Source organism: Chionomys nivalis, chromosome 6, assembly GCF_950005125.1.
Source record: "Chionomys nivalis chromosome 6, mChiNiv1.1, whole genome shotgun sequence".
In the NCBI taxonomy this organism is placed as follows: domain Eukaryota; kingdom Metazoa; phylum Chordata; class Mammalia; order Rodentia; family Cricetidae; genus Chionomys; species Chionomys nivalis.
Genome location: NC_080091.1, coordinates 12,972,802 through 12,995,397, shown reverse-complemented (window position 1 = coordinate 12,995,397; position 22,596 = coordinate 12,972,802). Strand labels below are relative to the sequence as shown.

Here is a 22,596-nt window from a genome sequence, read left to right as displayed (position 1 = left end):
GTGAATAGGGCTTTCCTAGAAAGTGATTTCTTTCTGTGCTGTAACTTTTTATTTATATTTTACCCAAATCTGAAGTTGATAATGTAAAGTAAAAAGACTTTTTGAGTCATGAAGAAATTGAATAGATCTGTCTTGAATAATAATACCAATAAAGGTTATCTGACTGTCCCCAGTTTTTTGTTTCTAAAATATGCTTTATTTGTGTTTTTTAGATGCTTTGGACTAATAGAAAGTAGCACATTAGAGCAAACAAGGGAAGAGACAGAAACTGAGAAAATGACCCACTTGGAGAGTTTGGTTGAGTTGGGTTTGTCTTCTACGTTTAGTACAATCCTCACACAGTGTTCCAAAGAAATATTTATGGTAAGAGAGCATTACCGCAAAAAGTAACTCCAGTCTTTTGTTTAGTTGATTTTTTTGCATTGAGTGTCAGCTCCTTTTAAGCCTGTGCACATTGCCAGTTATCCTTTCTACTCAAGTGATGATTTTAGGAAACATTTTGGTCCTCATTGCAAAGTGTTTGCAGATACACTTGCTTTCAGAAATCATTGTGTGTGTGTGTGTGTGTGGAGGGGTAAAAGGATTCTACTTACTGCCATGAATTCTTCTCCCACAGATCATGTGCAGCCAGGAGTGTTCTTGAAAGTTACCTACTTAGTGACGTGTATTTTGCATTTTCAAACTTTGCTTTGGTGACTCTGAAGTTTGTTTGTTTGGGTTTTCAAGACAGGGTTTCTCTGTGTAACAGTCCTAGCTGTCCTGGAACTAGCTAGTTCTTGTAGACCAGGCTGGCCTTGAACGCATAGAGATCCGCCTGCCTCTGCCTCCCTGCCTCTAGAGTGACTGCAGTTTAAAACTGAAGTGTTAATGCATGGATTCTAATGTTTCTAAGCATAAGAGAGTTGTTAGCTGAATAATAATTGCATTAGATAAGCTTGAACAAGTTAAGTCATTGTTGACTTCGGAATGAGTGTTAATGAGTGCAGTATCTAGTAAGTGTAAAGGGAACATACTGCGAGAGGATTACTAATTCCCAGTTGATGGCACAGTGTGTTTAGGTCAGTGTGCGTATTTGTTCCATACCCCAGATTGACCTTGCCGGTCTTTCTACCTCCTTCAAGTGCTGTTTATAAGGGAGCATCACCTTGCCTGACATTGACTACATTTTTTAAATTGGTAATTTAAAGTAATTTAATGAGAGAAGTTTTAAAAATTATGCCATCACATAATAGGAATTATATATCCTCAGTATAATAATGTTATGGTGGATTAAAATTGATGTCCTCCTAAAGTACCCATTCGCCTGACAGTGACTCTGTCTCTGTCTCTGTCTCTCTCTCTCTCTCTCTCTCTCTCTCTCTATATATATATATATATATATATATATATATATATATATATATATGGTTTTTAAAATGACTATTTCTGTTTCTTTCCTTCCTTCTTTCATTTGAGATTAATCAACATTTAACATGATCATCTTGATTAAAAGCTAAGCTATACTACACCTACTAGGGATATATGAGTATAGGTTAGCTATAGTAATTAATACACACCTGTTGTCCTAGTATTTGTTTTGTTTTTCAAGACAGGGTCTCACTATGTAGCTCTGGCTCTCCTGGAACTCACTATTTAGACAAGACCGCACTTGAACTCAACAGACCCTACCTGTCTGTGCCGCCAACCCCCATGCTGGGTTTAAAGTCATGAGACACCTACCTTTAGTCTTAGCACTTGAGAGGAGGACATAGGAAATAGAAGAATTCAGTATCATCTGCAAGGCAGCATGACCACATGAGACTCTGCTTCAAGCAAAAACAAAAACACAGACTGCAGCAAAAAGAGACTATAAAGAATCTAAAGAAGTGAACATAAACCATCTCTTAACAAGACTTATTTCTAACTTTTGGTATTTGTTAATCCATTCCTTTATGTAGGTTAAGATTTTTTTTGTATCACCGTACAATTAAATAGACTTCTTCAAGTCTTTGGGTTTTTGTTTTGTTTATGTATGTATAGGTTTTTTTCAGGATAGGGTTTTCTGTGTAACAACCCTGGCTGGCCTTAAACTCACAGAGATCTGCCTGCCTCTGCCCCTCTTAGTGCTGGGATTAAAGGCTTGCCCCTCTACTGCCTGGCATTTTGTTTTATTTTTGTGACAGGTGTTGGTTCTGCATCCCAGGCTGGTCTCAATATACAAAGATCCTCTTGTCTCAGTTTCCAGTGTCTGGGATTATGCAGCATGCCCCACGGTTGGCTTGTTTCTATTGTTTAAAGTAGATATAACAATTTGTACTTGATACTTGTCAGAATGACAAATTTTAAGAAATAGATACCCACAAAATTTTCTGTTCTATCAAGGTGATTGCCTTGCATTTGGATTCCATCTTCTGTAAATGATACATCGCATTTCTATTTCAAATCAGCCATTGCTCTTCAAATGCTTTTTGTTTGTCTTTTAACTTTTTCCTTCCTTACCTTGTTTTCCCACTCCCTTCTCTGTGTGCGGGTGTGTGTGCTACTGTACATGCCTGTGGAGGTCAGAGGACCACACTTGACAGTCTGTTCTCTCTTCCTATGATATGAATCTAGGGATCAAACTTAAGGTAAAGATGCCAATCACCTTCACTTGAAGAGCTGTCTTGTCAGCCTTCCCAAGTGTTGCTTCAGTTAGATTCATGATAGAGACTGTTGAGCCCTGAACGGAATCAGTGCTTAACATTTTACTTCTTAGTTACTGTTGAAGTAGTTCAAGTATTATTTTCTTTGATGTTCTACAAGATTGTTAATTTCTAAAGAATTACACTGATTTGGGTGTTTTCTTATCTTCTGTATCAACAGGTAGCCCTTCAGAAGGTCTTTAACTTTTCTGTTTCTCATATATTTGAAACAAGAGTTGCAGGACGCATGGTAGCAGACATGTGCCGTGCTGCTGTAAAGGTAAGTTTCATTGTATTTTGTTTTTTGTCTTGCTTTGTAGCCCAGGTTGGCCTCAAACATTCTGTCTTCCTATCCAAGTTTTTCAGTGATGGGTATGGGCTTATTTCATTATTTCGTCAGTACTTGTTACTAAGACACACTGATCTTGCCAATAAAAATAGTGCTGCTTTATATTTTGTGACTGTTGAGTATTTACCCCCCCCCCCCCAAAAAAAAATGACACCTTATTTATACAAATACATTTTCAGTGCTGCCCGGAAGAATCCTTGAAGCTCTTTGTTCCCCACTGCTACGGTGTTATAACTCAGCTTACAATGAGTAAGTCAGAAAAAGGAAAACTCATTATTCTCTCTGTGTGATTTTAGATAAAGTCTCTCTTCACTCCTAAAACTCAGTTAATATCAACATATTCTGAATTAGGTAGTATTTATGTTTTATCTATCTATCTATCTATCTATCTATCTATCTATCTATCTATCTATCTATCTATCTATCTATCTATCTCTATCTACATACCTATCTACCTATCTATCTGAGAGGTCTCTCTGTGTAGCCCTAAAAGTCCTGGAACTCACAGAAATCCATCTTCCTCTGCCTCCTGAGTGCTAGGATTAAAGGTGTACACCCCTGTGTCTCTGTTTCACACATGCACACAATGTGTCATACAGGCTGGCAAGTAGCTTTGAAGTCATGCCGTATTAAATTAATATTTTTATGAAACAGTTATCCAGAGCTACTTTGAAAATGTCAGCCTTTGAAATGTCACTTGGCAGGAATCTTAGTTTATTGATTTTCAGTTTTGATTTCTTTTTTTCTCCTTGTTTTTTTGAAACAGGGTTTTCTGCATAGCCCTGGCTGTCCTGGAACTCACGCTGTAGACCAGGCTAGCCTCAAACTCAGATCCACCTACCTCTGCCTCACGAGTGTTGGGATTAAAGGCGTCAACTGCCATTTCCTGGTGATTTTCTTAAAAATTGATTCCATTTCCCTTTGTGGTGACTTCACTTTTATGAAAACCTAAGTGTCCCTGAAAGAGTTTCTGAACTATTAGGGAATATAAAATAGAAATATTTTAGCATCATATATCCATGGACTTATGACTCTTTTATGGTGCTATCTTGCCATTTTAGATGATGATGTATTGAATGAAGAAGAGCTGGACAAGGAGTTGCTGTGGAACCTTCAGCTTCTGTCTGAGGTATTGTAAACATTTGAAAGAAAGTGCTTGCTTGCTTCTAGAGTTTAGTTTTTGTTATTGTTGAATTGATGTTAAAGCATATGAAAAGTCAGATATTTGGGAATTTACTATTGTTGTTACTGTTATTTTAATGAGACTAGGTCTTGTTAAATTTTTACACCAGCCTGGAATTCATGGTAATTTTTCTTTCTTGGGCTCCTGAGTGCTGAAATTGTAGGCATGCACCAGCAGGCCCAGGCTCTGGAAATTTCTCAGTACAGTTTTAGAAAGATGGAAATGTTCCCAGTCCAGTTTTCTGTTAAAAATGAATAACCAGCTGTGCCGAGGGCACCCACTGGGGGCAAGCAAACCTTGAGCAGCTGCTGGTACCACAGCCTTTGCTACTGCCACAGCGCAGTGGGGTTGAGAGGCCCAGAAGGTGGTGACCGAGGATGACATCTACCGCAGCTTTTTGCCTTTTCTCTACCCTGGGAGGGTATTTGGTCATGTCGTTCTTGTTGCTTAAATACCGAACGTTGTTGCACCAGAGAAAGAAACAGCGATTCCTCAGTAGGCACATCTCTCACCGCGGAGGTGCTGGAGAACGCAATGGAACTGATATGTTGGAACTGGACTGCCATATCACAAAAGATGTACAAGTTGTAGTGACACATGATACAAATCTGAAGATGTCAACTGGGATCAGTGTAAATGTCTCTGACCTCAGATACTGTGAGCTCGCACCTTACCATTTCAGAGTGTGTGCAAGTGTGAAGGAAAAGACAACTGCACTCCATTGCTGAAGGAGGGGTTTGAGGCTTTTCCTGAGACCCCCGTTAACATAGACATCAAAGTCAACAACAGTGTGCCTATTAAGAAGGCCTCAGAATTGGTGAAGCAGTATAAGAGAGAGCACCTAACCGTGGGGCAGTGCCAGCTCTGCAATTGTAGAAAAGTGCTACAAAGAGAACTCAGATATTCCTGTACTCTTCAACCTACAGCGTGTTCTGTTCATCCTTGGCCTTTTCTTCACTGGCCTCTTGCCCTTTGTGCCCATTCGAGAACAGTTTTTTGAAATTCCAATGCCTTCTATCATACTTGAAGCTGAAAGAGCCACACACTATGTCCAAAGGTTGGAAGTTTCTCATCTGGCTTTCTGGTACCTTATTAGTGTGGAAAGCTCTGTTGGACCACCTCACTGCCCGGAGCATCCAAGTATATGTTTGCATGAGTACAAAAGAGTGTTTGATTTGAGAGCAGCTAGAATGATGACAGACTACCCAACAAAGCTGAAGGATTTCTTTTTTTTTTTTTTAAATATTTATTATGTATACAATATTCTGTCTGTGTGTAATACATGCAGGCCAGAAGAGAGCACTAGACCCCATCACAGATGGTTGTGAGCCACCATGTGGTTGCTGGGAATTGAACTCAGGACCTTTGGAAGAGCAGGCATTGCTCTTAACCTCTGAGCCATCTCTCCAGCCCCCCAGCTGAAGGATTTCTTAAATTATTTTTCAGCATAGAAAAGGTCCTCAGAATTATTCAAAGGCCACATGACATGAAAAGATCTGAGGAAAGGTGTGTCAGCATTGTTTTTCCCTGAGACGTCCCAAGTGGTAGAAAGGGTTAGCCAGTCAAGTTTTCATTACCTCATTTTAAAGCCTATGTGGGAATGTAGAAACTTCTCTATACTGTATATTTTTTGCAACAATATTGCACATTTTATATTGGTAACTTGTTATGAGATGTAAGTAGATCACTCACTGGTCAAGATGACTGTGATGCAGTATTCTATTGTAAATCTAAAATCAAAGACTAAGGCCAAATTGGGCATTAGCCATCACTGAGAACAAGATCAAACTACAGTAGAGGAAGATTATTGAGCTGGACTTGGTGATGCATTCAAATCCCAATACTTGGAAGGCTGATGAGTTCAAGGCCAGCCTGGGCTACATAGTGAGCTCCCCGACTTTAAATTTTAAAAAGAAGATTATTGAAGGCCATTGCAGCCTCTTTGAATTGTCTAGTCATGTTGAGGTGCATTTTAGTTAAAGGGAAATGCAGTGGAAGAAGAGCCCCACAGCAGAGGTTTAATAGTTGACCAGGTGTGTGCTGTCCATAGAGGGCAAGCCCAAGTAAACAGCTCACTACTCACGCAGAAATCGCCTCTGTGGGCTGAAACAGACTTCTCAGTTGCAGTTCTTAATGGGGACGCTCTGAGTGCAATCTTTTCAGGTGTTACACAGTGCTGCTGTGTCTATTATTTTTTTTTTTAATTGAAAAAAAAAAATTTCCCGCTTCCTCCCTGCCTCCCATTTCCCTCCCCCTCCTCCCGCCCCTCTCCCCCTCCCCCCACTCCTCTTCTCCTCCTCCAGACCCAAAAGCAGTCAGTGTATCTATTATTTTAATGTCTTCAAAAATAGACTTTTTAATTGTAAATTAAGAGAAGATCCAGTTAGTCATGTTTTTATGTTTCCTCTAAAGAAATACACGATTCTTACCTTTCGGGCTTGACTTGACGTTTGAACCTCCACCTCAATTGTGATACCGCAGTCCCAGTAAAGGTTAAGGCGGTGGGAGCACAGCCCCCTTGCGGGTGTTTTTAACGTGAGCCGCCTGCTCTTGATCTTCAGGAGCTCAGTCTGCTGAGGATCAGAAGCCGGCAGGTTTAGCCACATTAGGCCTCACTTCTGCTGCTTTCTGGTGGGACTTCATGCAGACCTGTTTCTAACCTGTGTGACTGATTCCCATGATCTCAAATTGAGAGATAACTAAAATATAGACTAATGAACGTCTTTTGCCTAAATTATGTCTCTCGTGTGGGGTTTGCTACAGGTAGCTGTGAAGGATGGCCTTACTCTCCCATCCGTTGCTTTGTTGTTTAAACTGTAATAAAGCTTTCCAAGAATAATAAAACAAAAAAAAATATCCTATTACTTAGGATATTATCAGATTTGGAATTTTTATTTATGTTTATTTTGGATTTTTGTTTGTGTGTTTGTTTTGTTTTTCAAGACACGGTTTCTGTGAATAACAGCCCTGGCTGTCCTGGAACTCACTTTGTAGACCAGACTGGCCTCAAACTCACAGAAACCCACCTACCTCTGCCCCCTGAGTGCTGGGATTAAAGTCATGAGCCACCATGTCCTGCTCACGGTTTGTTTTTTGGGGGGGGGGACTCGGGTTTGTCACTATATAACCCAGGCTGGCCTCAGACTTAACAAAGATCTACCTGGCTCTGCCTCTAGAGTGCTGGAGTTGAAGATCTGTACCAACATGCCTAACTCTTAGAAAATCTTTACCAGTCAAGCTTGCATTTTATTTATGAGTTAATTTAGAAAGTTTAAAACTTATTTTGTTTTCTTTAAAAGGTATATGGATTCTTTTGAAAAAGATGTTACTTTGGCATGTAAAAACTTAGGTGTTTTGATTTTAAAAAGTTAATAATTAATGTATAGTTAAAATGACATTTTTAAAATGATTCAAAGTCATTTACAGAAATGTTTTTTTAAGCACTGTAATGTCAAATACTGAGCCTTGAATTGATTATTGGTTCCAGATATAAAACCAAGTTTGTTTTTGAGTTTTTATTTCTTTTTTGAGAAAGGGTTTCTCTGCATAGCCCTGGCTGTCCTGGAACCATCACTGCCCAGCTGCCTTCAAGTATTTTTTTCTGTCTTTTCAGATTACTCGTGTAGATGGGAAGAAGTTGCTTCTGTATAAGGAGCAACTTGTGAAGATTCTCCAGCGAGCCCTACACCTCACCTGTAAGCAGGGCTACACACTGTCTTGCAATCTTCTGCATCATCTTCTCCGTTCCACCACACTAATCTACCCCACAGAATACTGCAGTGTGCCGGGCGGCTTTAACAAGCCTCCTTCGGAGTACTTCCCTATCAAGGCAAGCATTTTCAATCATTTTGGATTAAAGAATAAATATATTGGGTTCTTTTTAAAAAATAATTCAGAGGTATTGTTTCTTCCTGCTGTGTATAAAAATGTCATATCTTTTCAGGAAGTTTTATTTATTTATTTATTGAGTGTGGGTATTTTGTCTGTGTGTGTCTGTGAGCCATATATGTGTCCACTGCCCCCAAATGATAGAAGAGAGAACATCAGATCCCCTGGACGTGGAGTTGCAGAGTTGTGAGTCACCACATAGGTCTGAAATCAAACTGCTGTGGTCTGGGAGAGAATTCAGTGTCCCAGTTCTTTTTATTAAAGCACATTGCTTATAACTTATTGGAGGGCTAGAGAATTGGCTCAGAGGTTAAGAGCACTGGCGGCTGCTCTTCCAGAGGTCTTGAGTTCAATTCCCAGCAACTTATGGTGGCTCCCAACCATCTATAATAATATCTGGTGCTCTGTTCTGATGTGCAGGGATACATGTAGGCAGAATGCTACATATATACATACATACATGCATACAAACAAATACAGAAAAAAAGCCCCTGTTATTGGAATGTATTAGACTCATTCATTTTAACATGTCATGAAGCTAAAACTCTATCCTCTTTTCCTGCTACATGGCCTGGGCTGGACTTGATGTTGTGATCGTCCCGTGTCAGCCTCTCCTGTGCTATGATGTAAAGCTGCTGTGTGCCAACATACCTGAATGCTTTTCTGCTTTTCTGCCATGGCTGGGCCGTATCTCACCTCATTAGTTATACATTATCTCAGGCCTAAACTAGCTACCTTCATATGAACTTCCTTTCTCTTCTGCAAGAAATGCATATTAAGTGGCTTTTAGGGAGACATTTTTTAGGGGTATAATAATAATAAAGGAGTAATGATATTGTCATGAGTCTTTTTTGCATGTATCAACATATTATTTCTAGGTCTGATTTTAAATTTATAAATGTGTCTCTCCAACTTTACAACTTAGTGAAAAGCTTCTCTTTCCTAGGACTGGGGCAAGCCTGGAGATTTATGGAATCTGGGGATCCAGTGGCATGTTCCTTCTTCGGAGGAAGTTTCTTTCGCCTTCTATTTGTTAGACTCCTTTCTTCAGCCTGAGCTCATCAAACTCCAGAGTTGTGGGGATGGAGTACTTGAAATGTCTAGGTTAGTTTTAGTATTAACTTTTAAACTTTTAATACCTGCCCCAATCTCTATATCTGATGTATATGTTTACTTTTTTTTTAGATCTTTTTTTAAAGATTTATTTTATTTTATGTGTATAAGTGTTTTGCTTGCCTGTGTATGCCTGGTAGCCACAGACATCACAAGACTTTGGATCCTGAGCCACAATGTGGGTTCTGGGAACTGAACCTAGGTCCACTGCAAGAGAAACAAGTACACTCAACCTCTTAGCCAACTCTCCAGCTCTATGATTCATAACATATTCAGTGTTTGTTTTGAAAATATACATTAAATGCACTGAGAAAAACATTGAACATTGTGTAAATTCATCAATGTTGAAACAGGTTTTTGTTTTTTTTGGTTGTATAAGGTTTGTTTTTGTTTTTTTGAGACAGGGTTTCTTATAGTTAAGATTGGTCAAAGATGACCCTGAACATCTGGTCCTCCTGCCTCTACTTCCCAAGTGCTGGGATTATAATCATGTCCCACCATTCCCAGGTTATACAGTGCTTGGGATCAAACCCAGGACATCATGCTAGACAGTCACTGGGTTGATCATCTTAGTCCCATCAAAACATTTTTGGTTTTTGGTATTGTTTGTATTTTCTTTTCTTTCTTTCTTTCTTTCTTTTTTTTTTTTTTTTTTAATTTTGAGACAGATTCTCACCTTGTAGACTATGCTGGAACTCAAGAGATCCGCCTATCTCTGCCTCCTAAGAGCTGGGAGTAAACATATGTACCCACTGCACTAAGCCCACCTACCCATGTTAAATACTAAAACTAATTCCCATCTTACCCTCCCAGTTTTTGGCAGAAACACTTCTACTTAGCGATTTCACTTGCTTATTTTGGAAAGTATAGGTAAGGTATACCCCTTTCAAAGGAAAGACCTTTATCTGTCTACTGAACATTGAACTTATTAAGTAGCTCTCATTGTTGACATTGAATTTACTTAACTGAGATTTTCTTTCTTTTCCATAGGAATTTAATAAGAAATAATTATTATTGAATCCATTAGACTTTTATATTTTGAAGTTGTTTTGAAGATTCCTAAAATAATAACAAGAGATTTAGTATGTTTCAAATCTGCTAAACTTCTTTTTGGAAGCAAATGTGTGTGCAACTAGATTTTTCTTTTTTTCCTTCCTCCTCCTCCTCCTTCTTCTCTTCCTCCTCCTCCTCCTCTTTCTCCTCCTCCTCCTCTTCCTCTTCCTCCTTCTCTTCTCCTCCTCTTCCTCTTCCTCCTTCTCTTTCTCCTCCTCCTCCTCCCTCCTCCTTCCTCCTTCCTCCTTTCTCCTCCTCCTCCTTCTTTTTTTCCCCCCAATTCCATGTTTGAAATTTGAAGTAAGATAAACATTCTTTGTATTGTTTCTTGTTAGTGGTAGTTATTTTTGTATTTAATTAAATTAAAATTTGCTTCTCAGAGTGCAATTAGTCAGTACATGTTACTAATTATTTAAAACCTGTTTAAGAAGGCCTAATATCAGCAATAAATATATTTATGTTGTGTTACTCAGTGATAAACCCATACTTATTATGCCCATGACCATTAGATAAAGTTTTGTTCTTCTCCCTAGATTCTAGATTTTCTAGAAGTCTTGTTAAAAATGACTTAGGAATCTTCTAAAATAAGATATGTTTTGTGTTGTATAGAGATGATATTCTACAGAGTCTGACTATAGTACACAGCTGCTTGATTGGCTCAGGGAACCTCCTACCTCCGTTGAAAGGAGAGCCAGTTACTAACTTGTAAGTAAAGAACAAACCTACCTGTTTTGCTCTTTTGCCATTTGACATATTTTAAGTTTACCTACTTCATGAGCTATTCTTAATGTTGTTTCTGAATTGTTTGATCTTCTATATTTAAAGGTCTTAGGGCAAAAACACCTAAGGTATAATTTAGGTGAAATCCTTAAAGGCTTTATACAGATCTTCATATGGTAGCAAGATAGAATATCTTCAGATGTTAATACATTTAAAAGTAATAGCTGGGAGGTAATTTAGGATTCATACTTTTCTTTTTAAAAAGCAAGCAAACAAATAAAACAAACCCTATTTTGCCAGCGGTCAGCATTGACTTAGGATCTTGCAGATGAGTGTTAGTATTGCTCTTCAGTCCATCATGTAGAATGTTTAATCCGATGCTGGCACTGCCACCTGGGCAACACAATATGGAGATGCCATGACATGATACCATACATGAGCTTGGCATGAATGGGTCAGCAGCCGGATATTAACTTGGTGTTCTGAATCCCCAGCATCTGTCTCATTGCTGAGAAAGCTAATGAAGACCACACAGGAGTAGATAGCTAATGAAGACCACACAGGAGTAGATAGCTGATGAAGACCACACAGGAGTAGATAGCTGATGAAGACCACACAGGAGTAGATAGATAGCTGATGAAGACCACATAGGAGTAGATAGCTGATGAAGACCACACAGGAGTAGATAGATAGCTAATGAAGACCACACAGGAGTAGATAGCTGATGAAGACCACATAGGAGTAGAAAGCTGATGAAGACCACACAGGAGTAGTTAGCTGATGAAGACCACACAGGAGTAGATAGATAGCTAATGAAGACCACACAGGAGTAGATAGCTGATGAAGACCACATAGGAGTAGATAGCTGATGAAGACCACATAGGAGTAGAAAGCTGATGAAGACCACACAGGAGTAGTTAGCTGATGAAGACCACACAGGAGTAGAAAGCTGATGAAGACCACACAGGAGTAGATAGATAGCTGATGAAGACCACACAGGAGTAGAAAGCTGCCCTTGAAAATTAGGGATAGAAGAAATTATTTGCTGATTTTTTTTTTTCAATTCAATCATAAAAGACTGAGGTAAGAATATTTTAAATAGGACGTGACCAATTTTGTTTAGTCATTTGACGTTATACTTTCCAAAACATAATTGCCTCTTATTTTACCCTAAAAACATTTATCACTGAACTTTGAAGTGTTAAGTTTAAAAGTAGTAGTGTCATTTCAGGTCAGAAAATCTGTTTTAAATTTGTTTAAGATCTCCACTAAGTCAAAAAATCAGATTTTCACCCATATATTTTATAGTCTATACAAGAATAATTTTACCAATATTAATTTTTGTTAAGAAAGATCGATTTTCAAATATATTTTAAAATAAGAGCCCTTTGAGCCTTTTCTCTTTAATGATCTTAATCTTGTACCATATTGTAAAAAACATCCCTGTATAGCACACACAACGCTATTTCATGCTTACCAAATTGGGTGTCAGTAGAGCTCTACAAAAAGTGTTAATAGGGAGACTTGTGAGCATTTAATGCAGTAGTTTGTCTTAAGAGCTCAAACGTGTCTTAGCATGGTTGGGATGCAGTAGTAAGTGGGCAGTTGAGGAGACGTGTTTGCCTTGTAGTTCATCTCGGCCTATAGCTCTGCCATGTATACTGTCAGAATGAATTGAGGCATGTCTTCATCTTCCTGAGATTTTCTGTTTGGTTGGTTGGTTGCTTGTTTTTTGTTTGAGACTGAGGTCTCCTTCTGTAGCTCTGGCTGAAACTCACGTCAGTGCTTCTATCTTAAGCCTCCAGAGTATTGGGATTGCAGGTGCGAGCCACCAAGCCTAAGTTTTCTCTTTTGAAGTAAACTTTCATCATGACAAAAGTTCCTTATAACCCAGATTCAGTGGCTCACATATGTAATCACATATATATCAGAGAGGCTGAAGTAGGAGAATTGCAAGTTTGAGGTCAGCCTGGGCGCATAGCAATATTTTGTTTGACCCTTTCTCCCCTCAAGGAAAATTCCTATGCTTGTTTATTAGAATGCCATTTTGATTTTTATATAATGATATGCCTTTTCTGATAAAATGCATATATTAATAAGTATATAATACAATAACAGCACTATTTAAGTTCTAAAATTGACACTGAGTTCTATTCATGGGGTTTCCACCAGAAATATGTTAGACTGAAAGTTTTATGCTTCAGATTTTTCATATTTAGCCAGGTATGGCGGCTCATACCTTTAATTGTAGCACTCTGGAAGCTGAGGTAGGAGGTTGGAAAATTTGAGGCTGGCCATAGTGAGACTTTGTCTCAGAAAAAGAAAAATGGGGGTAGGTGGAGGCAGAAACCTTCACTTTTAGAGTAAAAATTTAATGGAAAATATGATGAAATCATAAGAAACACATTGAATATAAATGTGTTTTAAAAATCATTGAGCAATTTACATCTTAAAACATGGGTTCAGTATCTGCACAGACTAATAACTGCGTTATGTAGAGTTAGAAGCAAGCAACCATCTCTTTGATTTAAATTGCCAAGCAGAAACTTAAATTTTTTACTTTATTTTCTTATTTTATATGTGTGGGCATCAGATCTTCATGGAACTGGAATTACAGACAGCCTTGAGCGATCGTGTATGTGGGTGCTGGGATTCAAGCCCAGGTTCTCCTGAAAAGCAGCTAGTGCTCTTACCTACCAAGTGGGATTTTTTTCTTAAATACACTTTCTGTTGGCTTTGAAGTAGTTCTTAACAGGATCTTCCAGTGATAACTTGTATTGTCTTTATCCAAAAATGGGAAGAACTACTTCATGGTTTTTTTCCTGTATGCACCGTTTTCACTTTCATTACAGAAGGTGAATGAATCCGAAACTAATAAAATATCCTTTCTCTTATATATTTATAGTAAAAGAGTTAAATTTCCAAATCTAAATTGAGCGGAAAAAAAAAAGTCAGTGGCTACATCCTGTGACACAGTGACACGCTGGGTGTATAGAGTGACCAGGATTCTCGGAGATTGTCGGCAGACCAAAGCCAGGAGAGAACTGAGTGGAGTAATGCAATGCCTCGGGTGTCTGCAGTACCTCTTGTTAGCTTCACTAAGTTAAGTTTACTTGTACAATTGTGAGGCATTCATGTTTTAAAACACCAGATCACTTTTGGCAATTATTAGCAATTCAAGCATTGTTTTTTTAATTTATACTTAAACTTTTCATCCAAGTCTTGCTTATATCAAACGTTTTATATTCGGTTACACTCAGAGTCAGATTACTCAGTACCAGGTTTGCTCTCTGTATTTGTTAGCAATATAGTATTTGTCCTCTGGAAAACTGTGATGGAAAGCCATAAACTTACTTGACTTCTCTGTAGCTATGTTTCTAATGAGTTTACGTGATGATCTTAACCATTGGGGAAATGGTTACTAAACCCAAAACTATTATTTCTTATGCTATTCAGTGAATGACAAATACAAAAGGCTAAATCTAAAGAATAAAAGTAAATGATGGATCAATGTAGGTCACTAAATACCTGTAATCACCATAAACCTTCACATGGCAAAATATAGATACGATAAAAAGTTCTTGGAGGTAATGAAGGCTAAAAGCTTGTCACTTTAATACAATTTAAAACTGAATTTTAGCAGTTCTGCTCATTGCCATGCATTGCTGAATGAATCTTAGAATGGAATCTCTCTGCTTTGTTCTGGGGACTTTGAGAGGCTCTACTTCTGCAGTAGTTAATGCATACAGCTCTCCCTGTAGAGTGAAGATTGGAGTATGGCTTTCCACTGTCACTTAGGAACCTTGGACATTTGCCTTTAATCCTGAAATCCTCAGTTTTCTCCTTTTTGGACGACTTTTTTTTAAAGATCTTTTAGGTCTAACCAGCTATTAGAGGATGCAGAAACTAACATCTAAAAACAGGGTTACTCAAGGTAGAGGAGCCACCATTTTCATCTCAGAATACTTCTTTACTTCGTTCCCCTTTCCTCTGATCTGTTACATCATAGTCAAATCATTCTTTGAGATCTCAGCCTTTACTAACTATCCACTCAAGAAAACTCTCACCGTCTAAGCTTGAGACCATTTCATTGATGTGTGAAAGGATGTGTTGTGTATGCAATGAGGGGCAGGGCTAGCTAACCTCTCTTGGCACCTCCAGGAAACTACCCAGCACTGCTGGGGAAGCTGCACACAGAACAGGAAACAGTTACTACTCCACGGTGAGTAACCCTGTTTTCTCCTTATTTCGCCTTCTGATTGTTTTCATTGTGTGTCAGACATGAAAATCTATTCTCACAGTTACTTTTAAATCTCCAATGTGTAAAGTTTCTCTTAGCAGCCCTCTGGTCACATGGTAGCATAAATAGAGGAGCTTTTCAGTTTTGTTATCTTCAGCTGTTATTGATGCAGATAGCTGGGTACACAGAAATGGCCAACTGTCTCTTGTGAAACACTTGTGCATTAAGTGGGGAAAGCCTGCCAGTGGCTTGATTTCAGGAGGGGGTGGGGTTCTTGGGAAGGCAAGGTGTTCTTTTACATACACACTAGAAGATTGTATATAATATTGTTTATTCCTATTTCATGACAATTGATCTAGTCTTTGTACATACCTGACTTGTACTGTATATTTTGCTTTTACGTTTTTGTCATTTCTTCCCGTTTCTAGCATCCTCTGTTTTCCACCAGTGATTATTGTTATTATTCTAGTGCTACCTAAAAGCATGCCATCTAATGGTACAGATAATGTGACAGTGCCTCCAGATTCTAAGATGTTTTGTTACGGTTGGGTGGCCTGGTCTAGGAGCAGTGGCAATGGTTTTAGTTTTACTTCATGATTATTACATACGTATGACTGCTTACAGTATGTTTTGTTGGAGTTATTTTTCAGAATTGTGTTTCATTAAGACAAATAATATATGGAACTTAAATTATAGATTTTGCTGCTATTGCTTTTGTTTATTTGTTTTGTTTACTTAGCCCAGGCTGGCCTCAAATTTGAGAAGATCCTCCTGCCTCAGCTTCCTGAGTATATAGGCATATACTACTACATATGACTATATATATATATATCTATATATAGATATATATATATACTTGTTAAGACACATTTACTGTAAAATATGTCAAACCAATTAGAGTTTGATTTGTGATAGGCAGAAAGATAAAATTTAAGTTGATTCTTAGATAAGTGAATGTAGAAAAGAATTCTGGGTAACAAAATGTTTAAATTTAGTTAAGTACCATATATCTGAATAACATGAAAGTTGTACATTGATTTTTGTTTCAAAATAGAAAAAGAATAGATCATTTTGAAGTTTAATATTTTAAAATTTTATACAAGGTAGGTTTTCTTTTTCACTATTTGATATTAGCTAGCAAACAATGCTAAATGATAAAAAAGAAAGCAGTTCAGAAATGACACATAGATTTAAGAAGTTAGCTTTAGGGTTTTCTGATGATTCTTGTTTTCAAATGGGTGATGTTAGAAGAGCTAAAAATGCATATAATGAAACACTCCAGACTATCAAGTAAAATCCTTCCTGTGTGCAGTATATGCATTGTATGTGTCTATGTATAGGGGTACATACTTGGAAACCATAGGTTGTTATTACATGTCTTTCCCTGTTGTTCTCCACCTTAGTTTTTAAGACATGGTTTCTCTCTGTGCCTGGGCTTGCTGCTTTGTCTAGAATGGCTGGCCAGTGAGCCCCAGAGATTCTGTTTTATCCTTCTTCTCAGCACTGTGCCACCACAGGTGCTGGAGTCTGAACTCATAGCCTGGTGCTTATGCAGCAGGTACGTTATTGATGGTGCCGTCTCTGCATCCCTTTGATATTATTTTTGATGCAGTAAAAGTTCTGGGAAATCAATAACTATGGAAATTATTTTTAATCTTATTAAGGTAGTGTGACTGAAGCACTTAGTATTATGTGGTAGTGAGCATGAGTTGAGTAATGAGTAAAGCTGTATTTTTGCTGTAGACAACTCGTAGATTTGTATCAGCAGGGAAGAGATTTCTGTTCTCGTATATCAACTATGACAAACCCTTCCCTGTGCTCCACCAAGAAGGTGATGATAGCTCCTTTCTCTTTTCATTGTACTTTTCTATTTAGTACTGAGAGCTAATTTCAGTAGAGACTTGAAATTTATTGTTAAGAGGTCTTATTCTTTACTGACTTTGCGTTTTGGATACATATTTATTTCTGCTCATAAGAAGTTAACAAGATGCTAAAATTTGTAAGCTTTGCCACAGGTTGAAACTCTATAGCAAGAAAGCAAACTTTGAGAAAATCTCAGAAAAGCAAATTAGCATTTTATGCTATAAAATATTAATGAATTTTAAAGTAACATTAGTGAAAAAAACCATTCCTTGTTTATACTCGGTAGGTTTGGTCCTGAGATTTGCTGTCTTAGGCACTGAATTATGGTGAGCAGCATAGCTGAGAACCTGGAGCTTCAGTCCTCTGAAGTCATTTGCTATGTCAGGATTTATTAAGTCAGACATTATGACGGAAATAATGCTTTAAATTTAGCTGCTTTGTGGGGTACCCTTGGGGATGAATAAAAGTGGTGTTTCCTTCCCCATTATATGTGTTGTAAGCTCATTAGTGCTCGGTAATAACTGCAGTTTCTGTTTATTATAAAGTAGCCCTGTGTTGGGTTTGTTCACTGGCTCCTTTGCTTTTATATTCATGTTCCACCTCTTAGGAGGTGTCTTCTCTTTACTAGAATAGCCATTGGGCCAGGTCTTGTAGTTTGAAATTTTGAAAATTGAGAGATAGACTCCCATTGAAGATATACATACTTACACACACACACACACACACACACACACACATATACATGTGTATGTGTGTGTATATATATATATTCAGATGTATAAATTCATAGTCTCCCATAAGATGTGTTCTTGTAAATCTATAGGTAATGCTCAGCCATTTGTTGAATTTAACTAGCTTGGTCTGATCGTACTGATGTATTTTGTTTGAGCAGATTTTGAGGGTTTTTAAGACAGTTTTACTTTTTTAATTCAGGTTGGCCTAAAGCTTGCTATGTAGCCCTATCCTGGCCTTGAATTCACCCTAATCTTCATGCGTCAGCCTCCAGAGTACTGGGATTATAGGCATGAACCACCATGCCTAGCTTGTGACTGATCTTTGAGATTTAGTGTTCTACGTAACGATTTAGAAATGTCATTACAGTGTTAGGAAAGGTCCATTTTGCTGGTTTAAAGAGAAAGAGCTATTGCTTATAGCTCTTATCTCTTATAGAGAACCATGTGTGCTATTAGGTGCTTCAGCAATAAAAGTTGACAAACTTTAAAGTATAATTATATAATTATGAAGCTGAATTTTTTGTGAAGATGAATAAATTCTTATCAGTGAATATAAGCTTTCCCACTTGAATATTCAGTTAACAATATATGTTCATTGAGAGATGATTTTTTTCCCCTTGAAAAAAGGAACTAAAGGAACATTTTCTTTAAGTTAGTTGCTAAGTTACTATGCTTCTTAATGAAACAGCAGCATTAACCTTCAGAAATGTAAAGAATTAAAGTACTGGAGAATAGAAATTTATTGTAAGTGCATTACCTTTGTTTTAATTTAAACATTGTAACAATGAGGTTTTTTTTCCTTTGACCTTTTGTTTTGATATTAATAATAAATGAAGCTCTCTTGTTTTTAAACAGGGTACCAAGTATGGTGTCCTTAGAGGAAACAAAATTGTATACTGGACTGGAACATGGTATGTGAACACTAGCTGAAGTACGTCTGTAGAAGCTGTCTGTAACAATTAGAATTGAGTCATGTTATATTTATGGTTCTTAGATTTTTTTTTTGTAGTATATAAAACATACTCATTATGCAACAATCATTTTCTTTCTCTTTGGGAAACTAGATTTTTTTTTTTTTTTTTTTTTTCCTGAGACAGGGTCTCATTATGTAGCCCAGAGTGTCCTTAGACTTGGATATCTGCCTCTGGCTTTATGAACTATTATTTAAAGAGTTGCCAATAAATAACAGAGATTGACTTTATAAATTTAATTACTTTCTGTGTTCAGATGTAAGCTTTGCTACTATGTAACATTCATTTAAGTTTTCATTTTTTTTTTTTTTTTTAGCTTAAAAGGATAGCTGGTTTTTGTATGTATGTTTACTTTCCGTGGTCACAGGACAAGTTGTCAGAGTGAATTTTCTTTACACTGTGTTGATTCTGGGGCTCAAGCTCAGACTATCACTAGAAAGATCTTTATCAGCTAAGCCATCTCACCAGCCATGTTTTTAATTCTTATAGGGTGAAACATTAATGTGAATGGGGAATATTGTAGCCTTTATATTTGATGGTCTTTGTAGAGTTTCATCAAGTGAATTTAGTTCAATTTAGTTTTTCAATGTGGTGCTGGAAGATCATACCCAGAGACATAAGCAGGATAGATAAGGGTTCTCCCACTAAGAGATACCCCAACCCTTACTGTATTAGTGTTTTGTGAGACAATGGGGATGTTGCTCTACTTACATACATGCCTGAGTCTCAGGGTTATTTCCCAGCAACACCCTCCCCCCCAACTATATCGTATACTAATTTAAAGTTCAAAATGCAACCTTAATAGAAACTCTTACTGATGGATTAATAATAGAATTAGTTCTGTACATCAATTTCTAAGCTACAACTCCTGGATTTGGGTTACCTGTAAATTTAGAGAATCCCAAGCCTTTGTGGTTTCTAATTAGCAGCTTGGGACTTTGAAATGTTCACAACAGTGTTTTCTTTCTCTCCCCTCTCCCACTTTATAAAGAAGTATACATTTATTTTTATTTTATGTGTATGGGTCTTTTCTGGATGTATGTGTATCACGTTTTCATGGAGGACAGATTCCCTGAGATGCCATGTGGGTGTTGATAACTGAACCGACATTCTTTGTAATAGCAAGTGCTTTTAACCCTGAACCATCTCTCCTCTCCCCCACCTTCCTGACAAAATATTTCATAAGTAATTGTTTTGTTTTGGTTATTTGTAGCCCCATCTTGTCTTCAACTCCTTTATCCTCTTCTTCCCAAACGCTGGGCTTATAGATCTGCATCCCCATGCCCAGATATGTTTGTCTGTTTGTTCATTTACAGAGTTATTGGAGAAAGGGTCTTGCTTTGTAGACCAGTCTAGCCTCGAACCATCTGCCATCCCGATCTTATTCTCTGAGGTGCTAATGTTACAGGTGTGTGCCTCGATGCCCTGCCTGGACCTTTGAAACGCAGAGGTTTTGAATGATAGTCTGGGTCATACTTAGCATCTAATTTAACTATGTTAAAGGCAAAGCTATTTGTCCTCCAATTTACCTTTTAAGAAGAATCTTAGGATAAGCTGTTAAAACCTGGAATGTCTAAAACACCTTTTCATCATTATTATTTATTTATTTTTTAAAAAATAGATCTATCCAGAGAGAACTACCGAGAAACAATTGCTAGTGTCATACGGAAACTTCTTAGTAAGTATATATGCCTGTAACTTGCTCTGTATTTCTAAGCTTTAAAATAGCAGCCTATGGCAGGTGTGCTTTTACTTAACTTTATTAAAAATAGGGAGAATATTAGCTTACTCCCCCACCCCCATTTTATGAAGTAGGTTTGGGTTTGTATAGTAATTTAAGGTGTTAGCTAAAATTTTTTTCTTCTCCTATTTTAGACCACATACTTGATAATTCTGAAGATGATACCAAATCATTGTTTCTCATCATAAAGGTAGAATTCCATAATTATTAATGTACACAGTTCCATAATTATTAATATGCTTGGGCTTTACTAGTGACTTCTGAATAAATGTTGAAATTCTTTGACACAGATTATTGGAGACCTTCTGCAATTCCAAGGATCTCATAAACATGAATTTGACTCCCGATGGAAAAGCTTTAACTTAGTAAAGAAATCAATGGAAAATCGGGTCAGTATTTCCACCTGAAATTCTGAAATACGTTTTTGCAAAGATGTATAATAGTCCTGATTTGAGGATTATTGTTTATAGAGGAAATTTGCTCTATAAGTAAAAGTAGTAGTTTTAAAAATATTGCATGAAACCAATGGTTTTTTTTTTTGCTATAGGATTCTTATTATGTAATAATAAAACATTGACTTTTAAAGACAAAATACTGTATGAAGACGAAAAGCATGATACAGATCCTAAGTGGGGGATTGTATTTACTTGCTAGGAATATTGCTTAATTGTAGAGTGCTTTTTAAGTTAAAAGTATTTATTTTAGTGATAATATCCATTACTCTCCTCTGTATAGATATACAGGGATTTGCTTCCTGGAACTAGCTCTTGTAGACCAGGCTGACAGAGATCCCCCTGTCTCTGCCTCCTGAGTTCTGGGATTAAAGGCGGGCACCTCCACTCTCTGGCTGATTTTTGGTTTTTGGTTTGTTTGTTTAAGGGGAAAAAGTCACAAGCATGAATTTTGTATAAATCTGAGGAAAATATTTCTTATATTGATTTCATGATCCAATATTAGAATTAGTATAAGCCTCTTCAGGAACATGGAAGGAAAAACACCCAAAGAGCAGTAGAGCTGTCCCCAGTAGATTTGTGCTGCAATTGACTCTCTAGAAGCCTGTATGTTACTGGTGCTAAATAGTGGAGATAGAGGAGAATACAAAAAAAAGATGGGAACTATGGCAGGCTGTGGAAGAGTGCTGTAAGGTAAATTAGGGCAATAGTTTTGTTTTAAGAAAGTTCTTTGGTTTATAGTTAGCAGTGGAGAGACATAAAAGAGTATTCATTGTGAGCATGAGCCACCACACTTGACTGAAAGTTAAGATAGATGGATATTAGAATGCTCTGCCACCATTAGAATCTAGGTGAGAAACCCTGAATCAGAGCTTTTAAGATACAGGTTGGAAGGTTTGGACAAAAGGTAGAATTGGAGCACTTTGATAACTAATGTAATAAAGAATAATAATTTGTAATTTGTAACAATACAAATAATTTTTTTGGTGTATCTATTTATTTGTGGAGGTGGGGCATACATCTGTGAAAGTGGAGTTCAGAAGACAACTTGCAAAAGTCAGCTCTCTCCTTCGAACATATAGGTTCCAGGAGTTGAACCTAGGTTGTCAGACATGTGTAGCAGTTGCGTTTGCTTTTCAGCCTTTTTTTCTGCCCTATGTTCATTTTCTTGGTTTAGGGTTTGTATGATATGGTTTGGATTGACTTTTTTTTTTTTATTGTTGTTGTTGTTGTTGTTGTTATTGGGCTTTTTGTTTGTTTGTTTGGTTTTGTTTTGAGATTTGGTCAATCTATGTAGCCCTGGGTGGTCTGGAACTCAAAGTGGTCTGCATACCTCTGAGATTAAAGGTATGCACTACCATACCTGGCTGTGTTCTTATTATGCGGTCAGTTTTCATTATGGAATTCAGGAATCCGTTGTTGAAGTTACTCAGTGAAAACATTGAGATGTTTGCTGTTTTGTTTTCCAGTTCCATGGAAAAAAGCAACATATCAGAGCACTGCTAATTGACAGAGTGATGCTGCAGCATGAGGCAAGTGTCTCCATCACCTCTTGATTCAGCATGCTAATAAATAATAACTGCAGTGTTTTTCATAATTAAGTGGACTTTCATTAAACTCTTCGAGACT

At 37.4% G+C, this 22,596-nt stretch overlaps 1 protein-coding gene and 1 pseudogene across 2 annotated transcripts in view; both read left to right on the top strand.

The window, feature by feature from the left end:
- Positions 1 to 22,596, top strand: part of Psme4 (proteasome activator subunit 4) — a 110,990-nt gene that overhangs the window by 45,688 nt on the left and 42,706 nt on the right. The window contains exons 14-27 of one of the 2 annotated variants that reach the window (XM_057773122.1): positions 213 to 363; positions 2,842 to 2,940; positions 3,189 to 3,258; positions 4,071 to 4,138; positions 7,806 to 8,021; positions 9,027 to 9,184; positions 10,856 to 10,951; positions 15,128 to 15,188; positions 16,610 to 16,764; positions 18,659 to 18,714; positions 20,396 to 20,452; positions 20,650 to 20,705; positions 20,806 to 20,904; positions 22,437 to 22,499. In XM_057773122.1, coding sequence (XP_057629105.1) covers positions 213 to 363; positions 2,842 to 2,940; positions 3,189 to 3,258; positions 4,071 to 4,138; positions 7,806 to 8,021; positions 9,027 to 9,184; positions 10,856 to 10,951; positions 15,128 to 15,188; positions 16,610 to 16,764; positions 18,659 to 18,714; positions 20,396 to 20,452; positions 20,650 to 20,705; positions 20,806 to 20,904; positions 22,437 to 22,499 — 1,405 coding nt within the window. The remainder of the gene's footprint in view (positions 1 to 212; positions 364 to 2,841; positions 2,941 to 3,188; positions 3,259 to 4,070; positions 4,139 to 7,805; positions 8,022 to 9,026; positions 9,185 to 10,855; positions 10,952 to 15,127; positions 15,189 to 16,609; positions 16,765 to 18,658; positions 18,715 to 20,395; positions 20,453 to 20,649; positions 20,706 to 20,805; positions 20,905 to 22,436; positions 22,500 to 22,596) is intronic. The other variant, XM_057773124.1, reaches the window with a different exon arrangement.
- LOC130875581 (lysophospholipase D GDPD1-like) lies at positions 4,570 to 5,415 on the top strand (annotated as a pseudogene).